Here is a 23,289-nt window from a genome sequence, read left to right on the forward strand (position 1 = left end):
CACCTCCAATCGCACAGTGGGAAGCATCTACCATCAGGCTTGTGGGAGCGTTGTGGCGTGGGTGCACGAGGAGGGTAGAAGAGGCCAGGCGCTCCTTGGTGGTAGTGAATGCGCGATCAGCAGCTTCAGACCATTCAAGACTGCACTCGGGAGACTTGGAAGTTTGAAGGAAAGTTTCGAGAGGTTGAACAATGGCCGCACATTCCGGGATGAACCGTCGGTAATAATTCACCAGCCCTAGGAAACGGCGCAGTTGGCGCAAGGACTCAGGTCGGGGAAAGTCGATTATCGCCTTCACTTTGTCTGGTAGAGGGCGAATTCCATTGCAGTCAACGAAATGACCGAGAAACTCCAACGACGGCAACCCGAACGCACACTTTTCGCTATTAAGGATGAGGCCATGCTCTGCTAGGCATTCGAAAACTATCCGCAGATGGTGCAGGTGCTCAGATAGCGATGAACTGGCGACAAGAACGTCATCTATGTAGGCGAAAACAAAAGGTAGACCACGGAGGACGACGTCTATGAAGCGCTGAAAAGTCTGAGCTGCGTTGCGTAACCCGAAAGGCATCCGAGTGAATTCGAAGAGGCCAAACGGTGTAATGATGGCAGTTTTCTTGACGTCATCCGGGGCTACGGGGATTTGGTGGTAGGCTTTTTGGAGGTCAAGCTTTGAAAAGATGGTACATCCACTGAGGTTATTGGTGAAGTCCTGTATATTAGGTAGGGGTACCTGTCGGGTACAGTGGCCACGTTCAAGGAGCGGTACGTGGCTCTGAATACGTGGCTCCGCTGCAACGTCCGGGTCACCAATGTCGCGACGGCGACAGAGAGATGAGAAGACACACGTCTGCACGCTACAGCGCCGTGGACCCAAACTGGGGTCCCCGCTTTATTCCACGCTCGTGCCCAGCGCGCACCGCAAGCGCGTGGTCAGCAACTCGCCACTCGTGGCTCAGCCCCAGCGTCATCGTTCCTGGAGCGTGCCCGTTTGCGGCAGCAGACGACGCAAGCTGCTGGGGCGCCGCCACAGTACCATAACTACATGGCATGACAATTACGACGACGACGTGATGACAGGAGACGCTAACAGCCCCAGCCCCTAAAGTGCTTTGCCCCTAAAAATGACTCCAGCGCTAATGCTAAAGTTGAAAATCACCCTGCTTGGGAGAGGTCACCTGTTGGGTTGGTTTTTACGATAGTAAGCGAAAGAAAGTGGCAGTGCAACGCCAGCACGTGTGGGGAGAAAAGCACAAAAAGAACAGAACTCCCGCTGGCGCAGTTTCAGGCAGGGGACGCGTGAGCACTGCGAAGGCGGGAAATTTGAATTGCGTTGGGTGGTAGCAGTGAGCGGATAACGGCGCTACAGCCCATTATGGCGAATCACTGCTCTGCACTTCCAACAGCTGTCACGCTGAGTGGAATGGCTTTATTTTTTGTGCTTTATTTTTGTCTGATGAACGCAGTATGGACACGTTGCAGCCAATGAAAATTGAGCTCGTGCTGAGGGTTACTTTTTTCGTGAATGCTTTTTGTGGATGCTGGCTGAGCGCATGCTCTCGCCAGCCTAGCCAAGTAACATTTTACATTTAAAGAAATGCAGGTGGTGTAAACATGCATGGGATCTGGTTGCCTTCATCATGGTGCATAACAGTTCTCCAAAATTTTAAAATGTGAAACATCACTTGTTACCATGCAGTGCTCTCTCTCTCTCACTTACGCACAGACACACACACGCTCTTATTGTTTTGTGCGCCATGAAGTATTTGTGATTTTTTGACACTGCACAGGACTTTTACAAAACTGCTACCTTTTCTCTTGAAAAATCTCAGTTGGGTGCCAAAGGACAAACAGGAGGGGGGGAGGCACTCTTTAAACCAGCACCTGCTTTTAGTGCACGCACTCAATGCGTGAGTGAAACAGGGATTCGGCTAGAGTTCACGCAGAAACTCACCCGACATTGGCGGTCATGCACCCACAACAGAAGTACCTGTGCCCCCAATTAGCAGCATTGGGGTTGGCTAATGTGTGTGTGACAACCAACGGTCAGCAGACTCACCGGTGAGCCTGCTCACTCAGCCTCACGTGGGCTCAAATTCACGCGTGACTTTGAGTTTGGTGTTCGGCCTGTTGGTACATATTCTGAAGAACGGTGGAACCCAAGCCTTGAAGACGCATACACGAGGAGAGAGTAGGGCAACACACACGCTGGGACTAGCAACAGTTCAATAAAAAATGAATAAAGGAAAAACAAAGTCCGGGCATGAGCCGTAAAAACTAAATTGAAAGGAGGAGCTGGTGACGCAATTTAGTATCGGCTCTTTTTCAAATACTATTCAGCTTCTTTGCCTGATACCGTTGTTGAGGGCACACTCACAAACGTATCAAAACCATGCTTTCGCATTTGATGAGCTTCAATTGATAAGTGTGAGAGGGAGCTGAGTGAAGCGTATCAAATGTGAAAAGTATGGCTTTTATAAGTTTATGAGTGCTTGGAAGGGCAAAACACTTCAGTTTCGCATTCTGTGGTTGACACCACACTTAGCGAAGGCAGGAACATACTTTGTTTTCCCTCTGAAAACACATTGGTCCATTTCCGACAGCAAACATAGGACGGTACCAATGTGGAGCTTGGATAGTGTGGTGACACGATTGATGGATTGTGTAAAATCAATTCTTACGCATGCTGTTAGAGAAGCATTCATTCAACCAGAACTTATTTCCGTGGAGTGCTTTCCCATGTCACCATAGGGTGCAGGAGAGTGCATTTTTCTAAAATCTAAATTGAAGTGAATTTTATCCCAGTGTAGTCTCACCGCACAAGCCATTCCTGGCTAATAATAATTTATTTATTTATGTATTTGTTTATTTCAAAATATCCCTAAAGGCCCTCCAGCGGAGGGTAATACATAGGGTGTACATCACATCGCAATGGTAAAATGATAAATCAAAATTTAATTTAAACGAAACCTAAAAACAAAAAAGGGCAAAATAAATGACAGTGTATCACGTAAAAAAGAAACACTCACAGAGGAGACACAAAAAGAAAAAAGTTCTGGGAGCACCGTGTCGAAATTGATACGTCACACGCACATTTACTAGGGTACAGAAAGAAAGATAATAACACGAAAAGGAAAATGTAAATTTACAGATGAGGCAGTGAAATGAAGAGCATCTGTAAACTTCTAGACATTTGTTTCGATGACAACGTGTGATGGCAGATTATTCCATTCTATTGCGGTTCGTGGTATGAATGAGTGAGCAAATGCGAGTTAACGACACATGATGCGTTTGACTTTGTGTGGATGATCATGACGCAGTGAGATGGCTGAAGGTTTACTCATGAAATCATTATTAAGAGACGCATGATAGTAAAGTTTGTGAAATGGTGTTAAACAAAATACACGACGACGATGGGATAAGGCTTCAAGCTCAGCGCGATTTTTTAATGCTGTTATATTGGTGTTACGTGAATAATTCACAGATGAAGCGTGCAGCACAGTTTTGCGGGGCTTCAAAATCAGTTATTAGGTATGCTTGGTGAGGATCCCATATTGGCTTGAAGCGTACTGTATTTTAGGACGTATTAGTGTTGTGTGTGCCAATTTGCGCAAGTGTGCAGAAGCATGTTTGAGGTTATTGTTTCAGAAATCCAAGAGAACGGTTTGCAGATGCGAGAATATGGTTTCAGCGCTCGTCTGTGCCCTTCACTCTTATTCCAGTCCTCGTTTTTTGCACTGTTTCGTATGTTCATGTTTATTTCGGCCAGTATTGTCCAGTTCTGTTTTATTTGCGCCAGTTTTATATTATTTAGGCCAGTATAATCTTTGGAGCCGTTTAGCAAGGGACCGTATTCAATATATAAACCGCTCCTACTTGTGAAGACGCTGCTAATCAACCTGCATAAATGCAGAACACCCAAGCCACTTTTGCAAGTTACTCTTTTGCTGCTGTCAGGCAAAAAGGAAATCCAGCTTCAGATAGCAGTACTACACTTGGGAGGATATTCTATACAGCATATCTGTTGATGAGTCGGCAGTACAAAACCCATTGTAGGTTACTCATTGTTACGTTCAAGTGCCTGCTATCTGAGGCAGCACAGGGTGGAAAATTGCTGCAGTGCAATGTGTAGATGTCATTTTTACACGTGCTGCCCTGTTTCGACGTCGAGCTCTGCAAATCACTGCTGGGGGTTGGCCCTTGCATCCACAAAATGCGTGCTGCTATAGAAATTACGGGGCACTCATACATGGGCTTAGTCAGTGCTGTACAGTTCACCAAGGGTGTAACGAATTTCTATGTAACGAATTCCTAGATTTAACGAAGTTTTTCAATTCCCCATTGCCAGTCCCATTGAAACCCACGTGTTTGCAACCTCTATATAGCGAAGTCGTGGCAACGGTTAACGTTGATGTAACCAATTCGCTACGCTGATAGGGCATTGTTTTGTGCACTTTTTATAAAAAATCGGCTGGAGAAATGCACTAATTTAGCGAGTTTCGCCCGCACCGCAAGCTGCCGTTCGCTTCCAGTGCGAGTGCGGTGTCGGTTAAGTGCTACGCCTGCTTGTCAGTATGTAGTTGTGCATCTCCACTGCCATCTGCGGTGTGCGTTCGTCAGTGGTGAGTTCTGCTGCCAGAAAACGAAAATTTTTGTCTTTTCAAGGCAAGCTCGCAATTTGAAAGCCACCTCCTCCCGGGAAGAAATAAGAACGTCGCTGCCCGGTATAGTATCCTCTGGCAAAGAGCATCAAGTTCACGAAATAGGCGCCCTCTCAGCACAAGTTTGGTCCCCGAAACGGGTTTAGGCACCGAAAAGTGTCAAAAGCAAAAGTGATGCTTAAGTTACGTTTGTGAATATGGGTGTGAGTGACTTTGCTTCTTCGGAGTGCCGTGTAGTGACAAAGTTCGTGGGGGAAAGCAGCAGGCTCAAATCACGCAGCTTTTCGCTGTGAAATAAATCCTTGAAGGGTGAGTTCACCATCACTGATGTCTAGCATTTTGGTTTCGTCTCTGCTTCATTCACTCGACCCTTAACTCGAAACCTGCTTGTAATGAAAACCTGCCTGTAACAAAAAACCGCGAATGTTTGTCAACTTTGTTATATCCCGGTTTAACTGTATCCAAATGTATCATGTCCATTTCTATGGATCTCCCATCATATGAATCAGTCTCTCATCCTTGTCGTATGTTCTGTCCTTGTCACATGATTTGCGGAAGCAAGTTGCAGTGCCGAATAGCCTTACTTCATTGCAGTTTGCGGCACTGACACTGTTTTATCATAAAGTGTAGTCGTTGAAGCACGCTAGGCAAGCAGCCGCATCATCGCGTTTGGTCGTAGACTGGCGTGAGGGTTTGCGCAAGCCTGCATCTCTTGGTGTGCTTCGGTGTTTGGGTTTCCTTTTATCTCAGTTGTTGCTGATGCTTGCTGGTTATCGAGTTATCTCAATAAGCCCTTGATTCCCAAGGAGCACTCACATTTGGAGGGGCCCCAGAGTGATAGCAGTTCCGGGAACCGACCCGCTGAAACGAACTGGCCCTGCATCGGCACGACCTGGCGCTTTGTTGTGCGAGCACTAAGCCTTGTAGTTGCTGTTGTGCTGCATTTGATGTGACCAAATCTTCCAGAAAGAAACACAGTTGGGAATTGAGGGTAGTATTTCATTTGTAGCTAGTAATGGGGTTTCTTGCGTTCCTCCATGACAATGATCAATATTCTGTGGCGAGGTTGTTTCGTATTTGAAAATGATGAAGTGTGAGCCACCAACAAGCTGTCTGTTTCGTTCTCTTTTGGGCAGGCAGGCAGGGAATCGCAGGGACGGGAATATGAGCAAATAATGATAGGGCAGATTTTCTAATTTGGCTGTGGAGAAAGCTAGAAGCGAAGAGAAGTACTGTATTTTTAACTGGGAAGCCATTAAGAAGCCCTAGCAAGGCTGAGGAGCGATGTCTTGGTATGAGTACAAAATCATGTATGATGTCTTGGTTTGTGTTTTATATTTCACTTCGTAAAATTCAAAAAGTCTTTTTTTTTTTTTTTTCCGTGTTGTTTTCGTGAGTTCAGGAATATCTCGGGACCCATTTATGCATTGTTCAGGGTGTCACAGGTCCCTTTGGGATAAACTAATCGTTATATGTGGCTTTATTGTCCTAAAATGGCATGTGAGAAACTGCAGTTACATCCCAGCCCACTCTGGTATGATGTACCGCATGGATCAGCGTTTGTGGAGGCTCCATGAAGCCTATTTGAAATCGTTCGCTAGGAAAGCAGTGAATTTTGGTGATCTGTTTCGCTTTAAACGAGTGGAATTTTCTCATGTTTATTTATTTATTATTTTATTTAATACATGCTGCCAGCCACCTCTTGGTGGCCAAGGCAGGAGTGATACAAACTTGCATACTTGCAGCCGCGCAACGCAGTACAGTTCACGGTACAGAAATAAAATCACCACATAACAGGCTTGCGTGGGACATGTATACTCGGGTTACAGGAGCACCACAAGAATGTTATCGAAATACAACCCAACTTTTGTTCGCAATAGAAGTGGAAAAGCATGATACGAGGAATTGAAACCTGCACATGTGACCAGACAGCTTTTAGTACAAACAGGCAGTGGCAGCTGATAAGAATGCGTCGGGTGCTGCAATGCTAGTGACGTCACAGGGTAGTTCATTCCTATCGGAAATTGTTCGTGGAAAGAAGGAATATGGCCGGGAATTTGTTTTTGTAAGCGGCATCACTATGGTTTTATCATGCTTGTTCCGAGTTTTTCGTGATGTATTGTACTGCATGTATGTGTTAAAGACGAATGCAAGATAAAACATGAGTAGTCTTCTAAGCAAGCTGAGCCACTGTTGTCTTGTCAGAAATGCTACTTGATCTGGTTCCTTTCGCTGTAATGTGTGCACCATTCATGCACTGATCAGTGTGCAAACGTGCGTGCAGTTGAGCAAGAAAAGCATCCCTTCACAATTACTTGTTTGGCTCCAGGCTTGCACTGGCCAACTGCAAAAGTACTAACTAAACATGCGCTATCCAATGCACTTTGCAAGTGAGTCGATAGGGTGGGGGAAATTACCAGTTTTGTCTGTTCGCGTGTCCGTTCAGAGTGTCTGTTTCAAGTGAGCCCTGATTGGCTGAAAGCTGATGATGAGGTGGTTTCTATGCACGTCTTTGGTTCGATGGAGGTGCTACAAGGACGATTACGTCATGATTGAAAGGGGCGTGAAATGGACATCTCTGAAACAAACAAACTTGGAACTCTACCCCTCCTCCCTATGGGCAGCTGATGTCATGACTGATAACCAAGCAGAAACACCTGCAAGTTTCACAGTGCCTTTGTTGGCTTGTTTGTTTCTACTTTTAACCCGGTACAGCCACATCAAAATCCAAGCATCTCGCACGTCTTATCTTTTTGGCGGTACGTCTTGGTTTTCATATGGAAAAAAAATTCACAGCATATCCACGGGGTGAATGATGATGAGTGGGCGAAGCTCCTGAGGAGAAATCATCGGTAAAACCGTGACTCTTCAGTGAAAGTTCGCCCACTACATCTGTGTCCGAACGTAACGTCTAGAAAGTCTCGCTTAAACCGCGCGTCGGCACCTTGGGGCTGAGCTCGCCTGATGCGTTTTGCAGACGCCTCACGAGCTCTCACTGCATCGGGGTCTGCCTGCTGATACGCGCGCTTTCTCGCCGCTTCCCGTTCTCTGACGTTTTGGAGATCCTCTTCGTGCCGCTTCGCGTACGGCAGGGTCCTCGCGCCGTTGCCGTGACGCTTGGGCCTCTCGTTCTCGAACGCTGGTATCTTGGCGGCGGCGTCGCGCAGCCAGACGACACGCTTCGGCCTCCCGCTCTCGTACGGCAGGATCTTGGCGGCGGCGTCGCGCAGCTTCACGGAGCGCTTCTGCCTCGTGGGCTCACACATCTGCAGCCTTATCCATCGGGCGACTTCGAGCGCGCGCCAACAGCGAACGGATTTTATTACAACGCTCCCCGCCATCTAGTAAACAATCCAAGAACTAAACTAGAGGTAGCCACGCCATCTAGTAAACAATCCAAGCGCATCTTTTCATCATATACAAGTACCGCCATCTAGTAAACAATCCAAGAACTAAACTAGAGGTAGCCACGCCATCTAGTAAACAATCCAAGAACTAAACTAGAGGTGGATACATACATACGTCGAGGATGGACAGACCCACGCCTTAAGGAGCTTCGCCCCTAAAAAATTGAGTGATCTTTTAAGCCGCTGTTAGTCTGTGCTGTAAGGTCACCAAATCGTTATTTAAGTTGGCAAATTGTTCCCATCACCTGGATGCTTCCAGATCAAGGTAAAAAAATTAAAAGCCGTGAAAGCTGTCAGAAGTGCAGAGCAGCGATTTGCCATAATAGGCTGTCGCGCTGTTATCCGCTCACTGCTACCACCCAATACAATTCAGATTTCCCGCCTTTGCAGTGCTTGCACGCCCCATGCCTGAAACTGCACCAGCGGGAGTTCTGTTCTTTTCCTCCCGCGCGTGCCGGCGTTGCACTGCCACTTTTTTTTCACTTGCTATCGTAAAAACCAACCCAACAAGCGTTCCAAACTAAATGTTTGCGGATGCTGCCGGTTAATGACGATATTTTGCCACAAATGTACTTGCAGTTTTCTTTGCGTTACACAGCGGGGAAATGTATGACGAGCGCCAGTTGTTCACGAGCTTTGAACGCTTATGACTGTATAATCCGATGGGCTTTCGAAGCCTCTGGGTTACGCTGCGACAATGGAACTCCGTGTGGCTCTACTTGGGCCCAGCGAGTGAGCTACGAAGACAAGGCGAGCCCCTAAAGTGCTGTGCACTTAAAACATGTTTCCCTGGGCTTTCGCGTCTTCAGAAAGACCAGTGTGAACTGAACGTTACCCATTGCTTCAGTGCCGAAAGGCATGTTGTGTTGTCTTGTCAGGGATGCACTCCAAAAGCCGAGCTGACTCAACCGGCTTTTTGCGTCTTGCAGGCCCCGTTCCTGTGCGAGCGCATGAAGATCCGCGTCCTCCCCACCATCGTGCTCTTCAAGGACTTCAAGTCCAAGGACTTCATCATCGGCTTTGATGACCTGGGCGGAGTGGACGACTTCACCACTGAGATGATGGAGTGGCGCATTGCCCGCTCCGGCATCATCAACTACAACGGAGACCTGACCGTTCCGCCCGCGCAGGCCGCGAAGGAGCGCCGGCCCATGTTCACCGTCGAGCGCAAAACGATTCGCGGGACTGCCGGCGACAGCAGTGACGACGACGAGTGATAGCGACGCGCATCGTCTTCAGTACTGTTCCGTGTGAGCTCTTTCTCCAAGCACGGCTGCTTGCTCTAGGCCACACATCTCGATCTGTCAGTTCATGTCCCTGCTGGTTAGGTTATTTATGGAACTCTCTTTCGGGGCTCTGTGGAGGGCTGATGTAGAAGCTTTGAACATTGTTTGATCGACTCTTTCATAATAAATTTCTGAAAGGCATTGAAGAGGGTGTAGTTTGGGAACAAGAAGAGCCTGTTTTCCGGTGTCATTAGCATCATTTGTTGGTGTGTTTAACTGCTCGCTGAAACCATGTTGCGTCAAAGCTTGTACTGCGCACTGTGGGGGTACTGGTGTTGGTGAAAGGAGCTTGCGTAAAGCTTATTGCAACACAAGAATTTTTTCGATGCAGTGCCTTTACACCTGATGAAAGATTTCTATGAAAGATTGCGGCTGTCTTTTTCGGTATAACATGCTTAGAGTGCACAAGTCTTTTCTGTGGTAAACAGCTTTTGCAACATACTTTGTGTCGAATCGGCGACACTGTTTCATGCCACCCACTTTTTACTTCTGTTGGCACTCGATTACAAAGTTTTAATGAGCCGACACTACACAAACGATGAGGCGCGCCGATGAGGCTGCTGCTCGAATCACTATAACATTTATCACAAAATGGTTCTGCCTTGATGTTTTGTTTAAAACCATTGTGAACATTCACTGCTTGTTTTCTGTCATCAGATTTCGTCAGAACAACAGTTGCATTGAAACATGTGAATTGAGTGGACGCTACAGCACTGAAATGAAATGTTCATTCGTGCTTACATTGAAGTTGCACCTTCTGTTGCTACGAACATAGTGCATCTAATTTGTTTTTCCTCTAAATTAGACAATTCGCCTGTTATTCCAGCCTACTCGTGTTTTTTATGGTGGATTGTTGTGTAAAAAGCAAGTGCTGTCATTCTGCTGTATTACTTTTGCGAAAAAAATTGTTTCTGTGATATTCACGTAGTTTCTTCTAGGTTCATTTATTTTTTTACTCCAGCATTTATTGCAATGCTTGCGATCGTTCCGAAATTAAAAGGAGAGTTTTTTTATCCTGAGAAACTTCTTATCGTTTTGTTATCCTCTTGCATCTTTGTCACAACTTTTAATGCTGTGTGTTATTTGAATTGCTTTCTGCACCTGATCGTCGCATTCTTTACTGAAGCAAGTAATGCAGCTTCGTAGACTTATGGGGTACAGAAACTTTTATTGCCATCTGGCGACTTTCATACGGAAAACGACCTACGATTTTGCTGCCAACCGCCCAACCGACACCTGAGAGGCACGGGCCTCCATCCTGGAAGGCCCCAATGTCTAGCAAAGGCTCTGGGGACCCCACCAGGTAGCGCTCTCTTCTTGCCTTCCTCTGAGGGATGGGTACCCATCTCTAGCTGTAAATGAGTTACTTTCATGCCAATGAACATTGGATCGCAAAAAAAAAAATTACGCCCACCTCCCCTCGCGGGAACCCTGGTGTGATGCGACGCTGAGGGGGCTTCAACGGCGAAAGCGGAGAGCAACCGTCGACCGAAAGGCCGCCGGAGAGCGGCACACCGGTTATGTGCGCAGCGCGCCCGAAGGAGAGGAGACCGCGGAGAGAGAGAGTAATGCACATGCGTAGCACCGCGCGCAGCGCCGCCCACCGGCGGAGTGAGAGCGCGCTAGGCCGCACACCCGCAGATGTTGAGAGAGTGTTCGCTCTCACCTGGGCACGCGCCAGCGCCAGTGCGTCTGCAGCGGCTATGACGCAACACAATCCAATCGAATCCAATCCAATGCCCCTCGCGAAAGAGAGTTCGTTATCGGAGCGGAGGAGAGTGCGGACGCCGACGACGACGGACGCACGCAGGAAGGACAGGGCCGCCGACAAGAGATGCTCTCAGCGTCGCATCTAAAAAAAAAAAAAAAGCCGCCCGCATCTTCCCACGGGGGGAACTCGAGTAAATGCGTCGCATCGACTCGAGGCAAGCCAAGCATCGCGTCAAGCGAAAGCCAAGCAAAGACGCCCTTGACTGAATTCCGAACGCGCGCTCCGCCGCTTATATACGTTGAAGGGACTGCGTAAGCCGGTCCCAGTCGACGACGTTGGCGTACTTGTAAAGCGGCGAGGACCCTAGGTGTTTGAGCCAAGCGCGGATGTTGCTTCGCCGGAGAACGGCACACCGGTTATATGCGCAGCGCGCCCGAAGGAGAGGAAACCGCGGAAGAGAGAGTACTGCACATGCGCCGGCCCCAGCGCGTCTGCCGCGGCTATGACGCAACACAATCCACTTTAATCCAATCCAAGCCAATCCAATCGAATCCAATCTAATGCCCTCGCGAGAGAGTGTTCGAATCCAATCCAATGCCCCTCGCGAGAGAGTGTTCGCTTTCGCCTCGACTCGACGCGCATGCGCAGTGAGCGTGCGGACTACGGACGCCAACGCGGGTGACATCGTGAGTTACTTAAATGCTCTGCATTTAAAAACTCCCACCTCCCTTCGCGGGAACCCCTGTGTAGATGCGACGCATAGCGCGCATAACGTTGAGGGGACAGCGTAAGCCGGTCCCAGTCGATGACGACGTTGGCGTACTTGTAAAGCGGCGTGGACTCTAGGGGCCGTATTCTGAGTCCCTCCTCCCCTCCATTTTCTTCGTCCACTCGGCTGAGGAGAGGATTCTGCAATGCTAATGCATGGGCAGGTCAATTTCAAGGATCCCCTCCACTGGAGGGCCGGGTAAAGGAAGGATTCAGAATACCAGAGTAGGTGTTTGAGCCAAGCGTGGATGTTGCTTCGCCGGAGAACGGCACACCGGTTAAATGCGCAGCGCGCCCGAAGGAGAGGAAACCGCGGAAGAGAGAGTACTGCACATGCGCCGGCCCCAGCGCGTCTGCCGCGGCTGTGACGCAACGTGCCGCGGCTATGACGCAACACAATCCACTTTAATCCAATCCAAATACAATGGAATCCAATCCAATGCCCCTCGCGAGAGAGTGTTCGCTATCGGAGAGGAGAGGGGGTGAGCGGCGGAGAGCGCAGCTGGCGCGGCTAGGAGAATGGGGGAGGGGTGGACAACGGCGACGACGACGCCGGAGGGACAAGGCGAGTGAATCAGATGCTCTGCATCTAAAAAGAATTTGCGCATGAGTGGAAGCGTCCCTGAATTTTTTTACGAGCATTGGAAAAGGAGGGGGGTGACCTCAGTCCAGGACTTCATCGGGGCCCCTGTTACCACGGCCCTTTGCCTCAGCCTATAGGCTGGGGCAAAGGGCCGTGGCAACAGGGGCCTCGATTCCCAGCTTATAAGCTGGGAATCGAGACCGGAGCTGCACAGCTCCTCCTACTGCTCATGGGAAGGGTGCTCGATTCTAGGAATCTAAGTTGGCCGAACGCTCCCATCCCACGGTGTACAGGGTGCCCGGGGCAGCGCAGAATTTGCACTGCGGGAAGTACTGCGTAGGATGAAGCAAGTGGAGTTTGGTCGGATGAGGAAATATTTCTTTGAGGAGCCGGAGGGACTGCTCTTGCCCCTTGGTTTGGGATTGGTGGGCAGGAGGATAGGTTATTTTTAGTACTCTGTTATCTATTACAGTCTCTACCCAAGACCCTCGGGTCGCCTGACGGTATAGAACTTGGCGATGTCGCGTTACCCTGAAGGGTCGAGTGTGCTGTTATCCAAACAATCTTTACCTTTATTTGGGATGGCTTCTGCAGCAGTATGCCATGTCGGAAATTCTACCACAAAGGATGTTTGTATGGCAGTTCCAAACAAATGCCTCTTGTACCCCCCCCTCCAAGTAATCACGGACGTCCGTGGCACGTCCGAAAAACAGCCAAACATCCAATGCCAAGTTTTGATGGCCACTGTGCTGCGTCCGGATTCATATGTACAGCCATGATCAAAAGTTTACGGACCAGGGAAATGGCAATTTTAGGTTATTTCTTTTCCAATAGCAGTCCAACAAACTGTCGAATGCATGACAGACGTATAAGTACTGAACTAACGAAAACTACCGCACATAGTACTCCAGGCTGCCATGCGGCAGAGAAATAACTCAAAATTGCTGCTCTTGTGTACCGCAAACTTTTGCTCTTGGGTATACATTTGCGGCCGTACTGTGGACATCCAGCAACGGATGTAGTAAGGATTTACATTTTCGTATGTCAGATGGACGTCCGCCCGCGGACGTACGAAGTTACCACGAAGCATCAAACGATGGCGGAAATTTCACATAAAAGCAAAACAGGTAAAGGTACTCTGCTTTTCAATAAAAAAGATTTTGTACATCAACACTCTGACTTGTATATTGCAAGTTTTATCTCTGTGCTACTAAAATTAAGTCTAATTTTTAAACTTTTTTGAAGCACGTCACTGACTCTAACGATGATCTGTTTGGGGAAGGTTATATGAGAATTGAGAACTGCTTACACAACGTGTGGCGAAAGTGTATCGTGTTCGTGTATATTTATCGGCCCGGTAGTGTGTTGGTGTAGTGTTATTTGCAGTAACATGTGCTTCTCGTTAATAAAATTGTAATTCTGTAAATTTTTACGGAACGTCCGATATACATCCCATTACGACGTCCGAATGGACGTACGGAAGTGTTAAATCCGCACGTCCTACGGACGTACATGGCATATCGGCTCTAAAACAGACGTCCAGCAAGTGTACGCTAGAGCCGGCATGGACATACGCTGGACGGCCGATGGACGTCCAGTGGTTGCCCCCCCCCCCCCCCCCCCCCCCCAATTTCTGCTGCAAGGGATCTCCCATCGCTTCCACCGATCCATAAGGGGTCCCTGCAAAACCCATGAGTAAGAACTACCGGCTTAGAGAGTAGAAGCGATCATGGGGCCTGCAAGGGCCATTATACTAATAATTCCAACGCCCACATGTAATAATATGCTTATTGTAGATTAAGAACACAAAGGTTCATAAGATTAAAGGAGTACTGACACGAAATTTCAAAGCTGAGATAACTATGTAAAACGCTTCCTTTTTATCAGGAGATATCTCCCAGCAAGTTTCGACAGCAACCGTTCAGCGAAACATATTTAAAATCCATTTTAATCTTCGCCCGCACGAGAAAGCCCAGAGCGGGCCGACGTGACATCATCTGCTACGTGCCCCAAACTGCCGACGTCGGGGCTCCCGTGACGAAGCCGACGCGCTGGCTGTGGTTGGCGCGCGCTGCTCGGGCGTGTGTACACGTCATGGTTTTGGGACTGACGTCATGCTGCCCGGGCCTGTGGGGACGGCAAAAACCTCGGCCGGTCTGGGCGCGCGCGTGCGCTCGCTCGCGCGCGCTTCCAGAGAGGCAGCGATACGGCAAGAATGGTGACGTCATGTTATACATGCTGTCATGGCGGCCGCTCGGCGTTTTTCAGTCGAAACCGAAACTAGCACGAATAAACGACGCCGTAAATGAATGTTTACTCTGCGCTCGACCGTCTAATCTGTCATTCTATGATTAGTGGGCTGGTAGGCACGCATAGCAGCGAAAAAAACGTAACATAAAAATTTCGTGTCAGTACTCCTTTAAGCACCTCTTGATGCTTCTTTGTACTTAGAAACAGTTTATCTTTGTTTAAATCGAGGCCTCAATCTAGATAGAAACTTTTCCTTTTTTTTTTTAATTCTGGAAACTTCATGTCGGTCGAAAGTGAGAATCGGTTCGGTACCGCACAAGGAGAGCACTTTGAATGGAATTTAAAAAAAAAAGATTGGTAATATGAATTCCCTAGAAGGAGCGGAAGTCTACGCGATGGTCGTTTTTGTATGTTTCCGGAAGATTCCGACTCATTGTCGCAGCCATTTCTCCCTGATCTTGCGTATTCACCAATGGTAAGTAGTTTGTATTCGCTGCTTAAGTGCTTCCACGAAAAGGTAAACAATCTTAGCAAGTAGTTTTAAAAGTTTCCTTCACACAAAATTTGCCCCATACCAAGATTGGAAACAATGCCAAAGTTTTGTTTTGAAATTGCCGCGCTACGTACGTGTGTGCATGCATGTGTGTCTGTGCTTGCCTGTTTGTTTTTAGTGTTTTTAGTTGTGGAAGGGGTGCCTATGTTATGAGCGACATTCATTGAAGGTGAGTTTGCATATGTCAACCCCTGGTGCACTATATCCGTGCGCACTATATCCGTGTGAAAAAAATTTTTTTTTGTCCTCCTTCCTCCTTGCCTCTCTCCGAAACCAAATTTTTGTTTTCCGAGAAACAAGTGCGTAGTTTCTCTTTCGTTGAAGCCAGCTATACAGTCGAACACGGATATATCGAACACGGGTATATCGAATTATTGTCTATATCGAACTCATTAATTATCCCCTTGAAAATTCTGTGTAAAAGTATAGGAATTCGTACGTTTATATCGAACCGTATTTTTCCCGACATTGGGTATATCGAACGCCGCGCGAGCTGGAAGGTGCTCTTCGGCGGTAGCTGCACCCCTGATTGAGGTTGAGGAGGATGTGGAGGAATGCGCGGGCATGGCGACGACTGGCTCGCGGAACTAATCCCCCCTACCGAACGAATTTACGCACGCCCAGTCGAGCCCCACTACCGGCCGCCGTAGCGTTAGCGGACGGAGTCCGGTATGCTAAATCTCTCAAGGCACACAAGCCCGAACGCTCGGAAAATATGACAGTGCAAGGTAGGGATGCCCCGACTGCGCACGTCCTTTTTTTTTCGGCTGCGTACGTTCCCCGACTTGCCGAAAAAGAGTTTTTTTTTTCTCTCTCTGAGTCTGTCTTTCCCCAATGTCGTCTCGGAAAAGGGAAGAGGGAACGAAGGCGCTGGCAGCCTCCTCCTCCTTTTGCATTTTGCTGCTGTTGCTGCATTTTGGCGAGTGGTCCCGCACCTTTCGGCGATCACTGTTTCTCTCCGAGATGACAATCGCGAGCGCTTTGTTGGAGTCCGTTCAGAGAGCCTTGGAATAGTTACCTTCAAAGTTCTTGAGGTACATGCGCGCTGTTCTTTTGCGTGCGTGTTGTGCATGGTGTGCGATGGCGTAGCGTACTGCTGGAATTTTCTAGTTGTGCAGCCTCGAAAAGATCGAGACCAGCGTCTTTAATTTTAGTTCCATGACGAAGAAGCAGGCCAAGATCAGCGATTTTTTTTTTCTCACGGAAACAAAGCGTCCTGTTGCGTCGTGAGTGCGGAATTAGTTGTCATTCTTGAATGCGACGATCGGTAAGTAATCGTCCCGCCATAGGTGAGGTCTCAGAGCCCATATTTTTTTATATCGAATTTTTCATATATCGAACTATTTCGCGACCCCCTTGGAGTTCGATATATCCGTGTTCGACTGTATTTTCAAAATATAGTTACCTATTATAGTGACGTGTTTATCGGCTGAAGCTGGTTATACTGGTTATACTGAGACAAAAGAGTGGGGGATAGTTACTTTTTGTTTATATTTGTGTGTTTCGTTATTTATGTTTACAGTTTCAACATGCTTCTGACTGCAGCCCGTGAAACCCTCGATAGGTTTTTAAAGTAGTTCGGCACCCGTGATTCAGCGTGTACTTAACTCCTTTTTGTCTATAAGTAACACCCTTACACCCTGTCTAAAAACAATTGATTGATTGATTGTAGGGTTTTAACGCGCCGACGCAACGCAGACGATGAGGCGCGCCGTAGTGGAGGGCTCCGGATTAATTTTGACCACCTGGGGATCTTTATCGTGCGCCGAAATCTCGTACACACGGGCGTTTTTGCTTTTCGCCTCCATCAGAAAAGTGGCCTCCGCGGCCGGGAATCGAACCCGCGACCTCGTGCTCAGCAGCGCAATGTCTAAAAACAAAGAAAAACACCCTTTGAAAGGGCGTAATTCACGATAAAACACCCTTCACAAGGGTGTATTCATGTGTTTTTGCTCGGATGCAAGGGTATTATAAAGGACAAAACGCCTAAGGTTTTTTTCTTATTTTGCTAGGATGTATGGGTGTAAATCATTATACAGTGTACTCGACAGGTAAACTGTGGTTTTCCATTCCTCCTGAAGTGGGATGGGTGAGGTAAAAGCCAAGGGGAAGGGATTTCATAGGTTTTCTCGATTAGTGGAGGATGGACGAGACAAGAAAAATGAGTAACAGACCCGAACAAATCTAACGCCATCCCCACTAAGCAACACCTCAACTCACCAGACTTTGAGCTTCGTGCTACGTAGGTGTTCGAGGGCACTATATCGCTAGGCACACCAAAACGCTGAAATGCTACGGTAAATTCGATACGCTACACTCGTGACTACCGAAACTCAATCTTGTGCGAATTTTGTTCAATTTGGTGGGGGGGAAAAGGCGATGCGAGTATCAACCGATTAGCGATGCGTATGGCGAACGCCTTACGTAAGCGTTAAAATTGCTTAGCCATTTTAAAGCACAGCGTTACTAATCTTGTCGAGCGGGGTTTCGCCTTCTCGGTAAATTTGACCTTCATTTGACCGCAGCTGCGCCGTATCCTTGGCAATGCATCACGTTACTCACCGGGTAAAGCTCCGCCGACGGCCTTCGCCAAAAAAAAAAAAAACAACGGCCGCGTTTGCCGCTTCCGCCTCCCCTGCCGGCTTGGCGCATGCGCTCTCCGCCGCTGATTCGTGCCTGAAGGGTGGAACACATGGGCGGAAAAGCACGCGTTCCCGCGCGCGTCTGTGTGCTGTGAACCGGTTTGGCTGCCGGATAAGCCGCCGCGTCGCCCTCTTCCGCGCACATCCAACCTGCTAGATATTTTGACCTGCTAGATTGCTCAGACGGACATGCGTCCACCGCTTCACCCGTGACTCGCCGCGTGCATGCGAGCTTGGCCATGAATGAGAGGAGGAGGAGGAGTGAAACTTTATTTTTGATCAGAATAAAAGAGAGTTGGGGCATGTGGCCCTCCGCACAGGTGCAGTCCCTATTCCGGGACCCCATTGGTCAAGGCCGCCACTCTCGCCCGTCGAACTAGAGCCCTTTGAGACTCCAGCCCCGAGCAATTGAGCAGGGCTGCCTCCCATGCCTCTCTGGTAGGGGAAGGGTTGGGGGATAACGCAGGGTTGCGCTGGCATGCCCACACCATGTGGAAGGTGTCGGACACCTCCCCACAGTGCAGACACCGCCCATCGGTTTTAGGGTCGAAATGCTTTGCTACTGCAGGGCACATAAATGTGTTCGTCTGCAGGCGCCGCAGTATTCGCTCATCGGCCTTGCTCAGACCCCTTGCAGGGGCTGGGTAAAGCCGGCGGTTATCGCAGTAATGTTTTACGATTTCTCTAAACCGCAGAAGTGGTTTGCTAATCTCCGAGCCGGGAGAGCATGGGTGAGGCGCCCGGTGTGTAAGCGCTCGGGCAGCCGCGTGCGCGGCCTCGTTACCTCTCAGACCCTGATGCCCCGGAGACCACACAATTTCTTTAGGTGCGGGGTCTACGAACCGTACCACTCGTTTTAAAATTCTGTAGGCCAAGGGTGGTACCGTGCCCGCTAAATAGCTTTCACAGGCTCGGCGAGAGTCCGTGATTATTGTCCTTGACTTCGGGTCCGAGGCGGCGAGCGCTATGGCAATCGCCTCGGCTTGCGTGGAGTTAGGAGCCCGGTAGGAGAGCCCATCGACTTGCTGGTCCCTGTGAATTACAGCGGCAGTAAAGAACCCTAGAGGCGACGGTCCTGCCACATCAACGTAGTACACACCTCGCCCATTTCCGTATTTCCTTTCCAGGGTCTTAGCGCGTGCTTCCCTCCTGCCTTCGTGAGTGTGCTTTTCCATGTTACGCGGAAGTGGATGCACCCAGAGCCTGTGCCGCCACAACTCTGGGAGTTTGCACGTCTCCTCTGGGATGCACTCATGTTTGATTTGTAGGCGATTAAGCAAGTGGCGCCCGGACGCCGTTTGTGCGAGTCTAGTGTACTGATTTGTGAGATGAGCCTCTTTCAGCTCTTGATACGAATTGAGCACTCCCAGCGCCGATAACCTGGTGTTGGAGGTAGCCACCGGGAGGTCAAGGGCTCGTTTTGTGGCCTTCCTAATGATGACGTCAATGCTGTTCTCGTGTTGTTTGTTCGTACGGAGGTAGGGTACGGAGAAGAGGATCCTACTGGTTACAAAGGCATGGGCGAGCCGGAGTGCGTCCCTGCCCCGTAACCCGCCGCGCTTGTTGGATACGCGTTGTATCATCCGTCCGACCTGTTCCCCTGTTCGCTTCAGTTTGGCAATGGTGGTCTCTGGACTAAGTTTGTTGTGAATAAGCAGGCCCAGGATCCTAATTTCTTCCACTTCTCTGATAGAACCACCTGTTAAAGAGATGCAAAGCCTTGTGTTCTCTGAATGAGAGCGAGGCCGGGCCGTCTTTGAGCGTTGCGCGAGAGCTGGACGCTTTGAGCCGTTCCGGCAAGTGGCGCCTGACCCGACGATATCGCCCGATATCGTCTGATATCGCTCGACGAGCAGTTCGTCTTGGAAAACGCCGGAAGCGGGACCACGACCGCAGAAAAAGGCAGGCTTTGGACGAATGATATACTAACAGTTAAAACCCGATCTAACGAAGTCACCAGGAACCTCTAACTACTTCGTTAAATCTAGAACTCCGTAAAAGCGTGACTGTCATATTACAAGCAGTTGATTCTATAAGTTCGATGTCTAAATGGAGGCGCAAACCAGCAGCTACCATGACCACGGCGCTTAATCGCCTGCCAATAATTTAGCAATGCGATAAAAGTCCGCGGTGGAAATAATAAGCCATCCGAGGCTTGCCCTGAAGTCGTCGCACTCCAGCAGACGCGCGAAACACGGCGCTTTTTGTTGTACCACTTCCACGCTAAGAGGAACGTTCTTGGCTCTCATATCATTGAACCACGTAAAAGGACTTCCTCCAACTTCTTGCACGGGGTGGTCTTGAAGTTAGTTTTCTTCGACGCGTGTCAAGACGAAGTGGCATGGATGATGGTGTCTTTTCTTTTCAAGATTGTGGAAAGCGTGCTGCCGGGGTTGCCGGGTCTGTGGCCACAGGACTGATGAGCTATCTCGTAGAGCTCCGTAAAGACAAAACTAGATGCCTCGTTTTTGTTTTTCTAGCGTGGCACATTAATCTTCGCGGTGTTCTAAGGAAACACATTCGAAATTGCTCCGTTTTTAAATGTATGTTCCTCGAATACTTCGTTAAATCGGGAATGGCGCTGAATCTCTTTCGTTAGTTCTAGTTCATGAAAGCACTGCGGGGGAATCCGAGTATGTTCGTTAGATCGAAAAATTCGTAAGATCAGGTTTTGTTAGATCTAGTTTTGACTGTGATAACAGCTAAAGTAAAGATTAATTAAGTGAAACCAAGACTTGACCAGGCTAAGCCAAGCTCTAGCTTTGCATATCCAGGGCTTTCTGAGCTATAATAGGGTTGTCTGAGCTTTTGTTATACAACTTTTTATTCCATATCCTTCGTTCCATCACTGCCATTTTGTTCCTTCTCATTTTCTATTCCACCCAGAGACATCAAAAATACTAACAAGGACAGGGGTGCCATCCTATGCACAGAGTGTCAGCTTAGCCACCGGCGCATCTTCAACGATAGATGTCACGACAATTGACAAGCCCGTTCTCCATGGCAGAACTCGTCGCTGCGCTGACCTCAGTCAAGAAAGCTACATCACCTGGCCCGGACAATATCACCTACACAGCCCTTTCCCATTTGGGCGAAAATGGAAAGAAGTGCCTTTTAGGCATCTTCAATCGTTCTTGGGAAGCTGGCCGCCTAGAGCAAAAATGGAAGCACGGGCGTATTGTGGCTGTACTGAAGCCAGGCAAAATACCGACTTCCATCGAGTCCTACCGTCCTATTGCCCTCCTGAGCTGTGTCGGCAAGCTTATGGAAAAAATGGTGCTCCATCGCCTGTACTGGGACCTGACCACTCGCAACGCATACCCGCCACAGATGTCTGGCTTCCGCAAGGGACGGAGTAGCATTGATAATGCCTTAGCCCTTGCTAACAGCATTAAACAAGCCAAAACACAGCGCAACATTACAATCGCTGTGTTTCTTGATATCAAATCAGCGTATGACTGCGTGTACCATGAAGCTATACGCTCGGCCATGAGGTCTTCGGGCCTTGGGGGTCGCATGTATGCATGGATCTCGGACTATTTAACCGATAGATTCATCTACATGTCAGCAGACAGCGGTGACACACCGCTATACAGAGTGACCCGTGGTGTTCCCCAAGGTGGTATCCTCAGTCCAACGCTCTTCAACATCACTATGATGGGCATAGAGAAGTGCTTACCGCAGTCAGTGGAAATATCCTTGTACGCGGATGACATCTGCATATGGAGTGCTGGACGCAACAGGCGGGTACTGCGTGCGAGACTGCAACGGGCAATCAATTCCATTGCGGCGTTTCTAGGAACCCGAGGCCTAGATATATCAGCTGGCAAGTGCGCTGCCATCGCTTTCACAAAGCGTGATGTATCAAATTATGGACTCACCGTTGCAGGCTGCACTATCCCCTATGTTCCGCACCATAAGTTTTTGGGTGTGACATTTGACAGGTCTCTGACTTGGTCAAAACACGTCCGCTATATAAAAGACAAGCTTGCGTCCTTCGTCAACATTTTCCGCATGTTATCTAGCAACGCCGGCGGATGCAACGTCCAGTCTCTTCTTCGGCTGTATGACGTCATGTGCGTAGGATTGCTACGCTACAGCCTACCTGTTCTTCTCCCCCTCTCAAAGGGAAATGCCAGAGCCCTGCAAAGTATGCAAGCACAGGTCCTGAGGGTGTGCATTGGAGTTCCGAAGACCACATCCACGGTGGGAACTATGGTGGAGTGTCGACGACTGGCACCACTTGCTCTTGGCACGCAGGAGGTCCTTCGGGCTCAACTGAGATTTGCAGCACGGCATCAAAGTCACCCATTAGCACTCAGCTCAGCCACTGAAGTGCGAGACCTTCTGCCTCTGCATTTCCAGCACCCTTCTCCGTCGCTACAACCGCCTTGGATGTACCCGCGTCTGCAAATTACAACTGGAGTGCCCGGCATTACCCGCAAACAGGATATCGCCACCCCTGCCTTAAAGTTCTTCGCCTTGGAACTGCTGTTCCAAAAATACAGGGCCCACACCCATCTATACACGGATGGGTCTGTGACAGCTAGCTCATCGGCTATAGGAATCTGGTTCCCGTCCTCCTGTACGGCCTTCAGCGCAACGCTTAGCCACAGGACGACATCCATGGTCACCGAACTTGCCGCTCTGCGGGCTGCTTTCGCCTACACCATCGAGCAACCAGCACGTCAGTGGGCAATCTTCACGGATTCTCGGGCGGCCCTTCAGTGCTTAAAATCGTACCCGAAAGAACAGCTTGTTTTAGACATCCATGCATTGCACTTACAAGCTCTAAATGCGCACCATCATGTAGAGCTTCAGTGCATTCCTGCCCACTGCGGTATAACTGGAAACGTCAAGGCGGACACTGCGGCATCGATAGCGCATGATCTGCACGGGCCAGTGATACCGATACCGTTCTCCAGAAAAGATGCTTCTGCCCTTGCGTCCAAGGCTGCCTGGAGATTTCAGCGATCCATGTGGGCTGTTGCGCCGCATAATTACGCGCCGCTTCACTCCATAAACCCGCACGGGACCTTTAGGATGCCTGAAGGACTTTCCAAACATGACGAAGCGGTTCTTCACCGTGTGCGGCTAAATGTCGCTTACACCAATTACTTTCGATTCAAGACGAAACAGGCCGCTTCCCCCTTGTGCACTCTTTGTGAAGTGCGCGAGGACCTGAACCACGTGCTATGTGAGTGTACGCGGTATAGAGCCGCCAGAACGTCCCTTTTAGTGTCCTTGGGTCTTCCGCTGTCTAGAGGCCTAACTCTCAGTGACGTGCTAGGCCCTTGGACGAACTCTAAACGATCATCTCGAGCGACCAAAGCTCTACTGTCTTTCCTGCGAAGCACAGGACTTGATCAGACTTTTTAAACAGGACTCTCTTAATGAGCGCGTCATCTTCATCACAGTCATTATCATC

At 49.0% G+C, this 23,289-nt stretch overlaps 2 protein-coding genes across 2 annotated transcripts in view; one reads left to right on the forward strand and one right to left on the reverse strand.

The window, feature by feature from the left end:
* LOC144150051 (thioredoxin domain-containing protein 9) overlaps positions 1-9,428 on the forward strand; it is a 28,733-nt gene extending 19,305 nt beyond the window's left edge. Inside the window, exon 4 of the mRNA XM_077681848.1 lies at positions 8,998-9,428. Within this exon, the coding sequence (XP_077537974.1) occupies positions 8,998-9,285 (288 nt within the window). The 3' untranslated portion in view covers positions 9,286-9,428. The remainder of the gene's footprint in view (positions 1-8,997) is intronic.
* An 8,753-nt stretch (positions 9,429-18,181) lies between these two features.
* LOC144149752 (uncharacterized) lies at positions 18,182-19,563 on the reverse strand. Its single transcript, XM_077681406.1, has one exon. It carries the CDS (start codon positions 19,442-19,444, stop codon positions 18,191-18,193), a length of 1,254 nt encoding a protein of 417 aa, XP_077537532.1. The 5' UTR covers positions 19,445-19,563; the 3' UTR covers positions 18,182-18,190.
* Positions 19,564-23,289: the final 3,726 nt, after the last annotated feature.

The sequence above is a fragment of the Haemaphysalis longicornis genome, unplaced genomic scaffold (genome assembly GCF_048455015.1).
Source record: "Haemaphysalis longicornis isolate Haplotype H1 unplaced genomic scaffold, Haemaphysalis longicornis Haplotype H1 scaffold_8, whole genome shotgun sequence".
Classification (NCBI taxonomy): Eukaryota; Metazoa; Arthropoda; class Arachnida; order Ixodida; family Ixodidae; genus Haemaphysalis; species Haemaphysalis longicornis.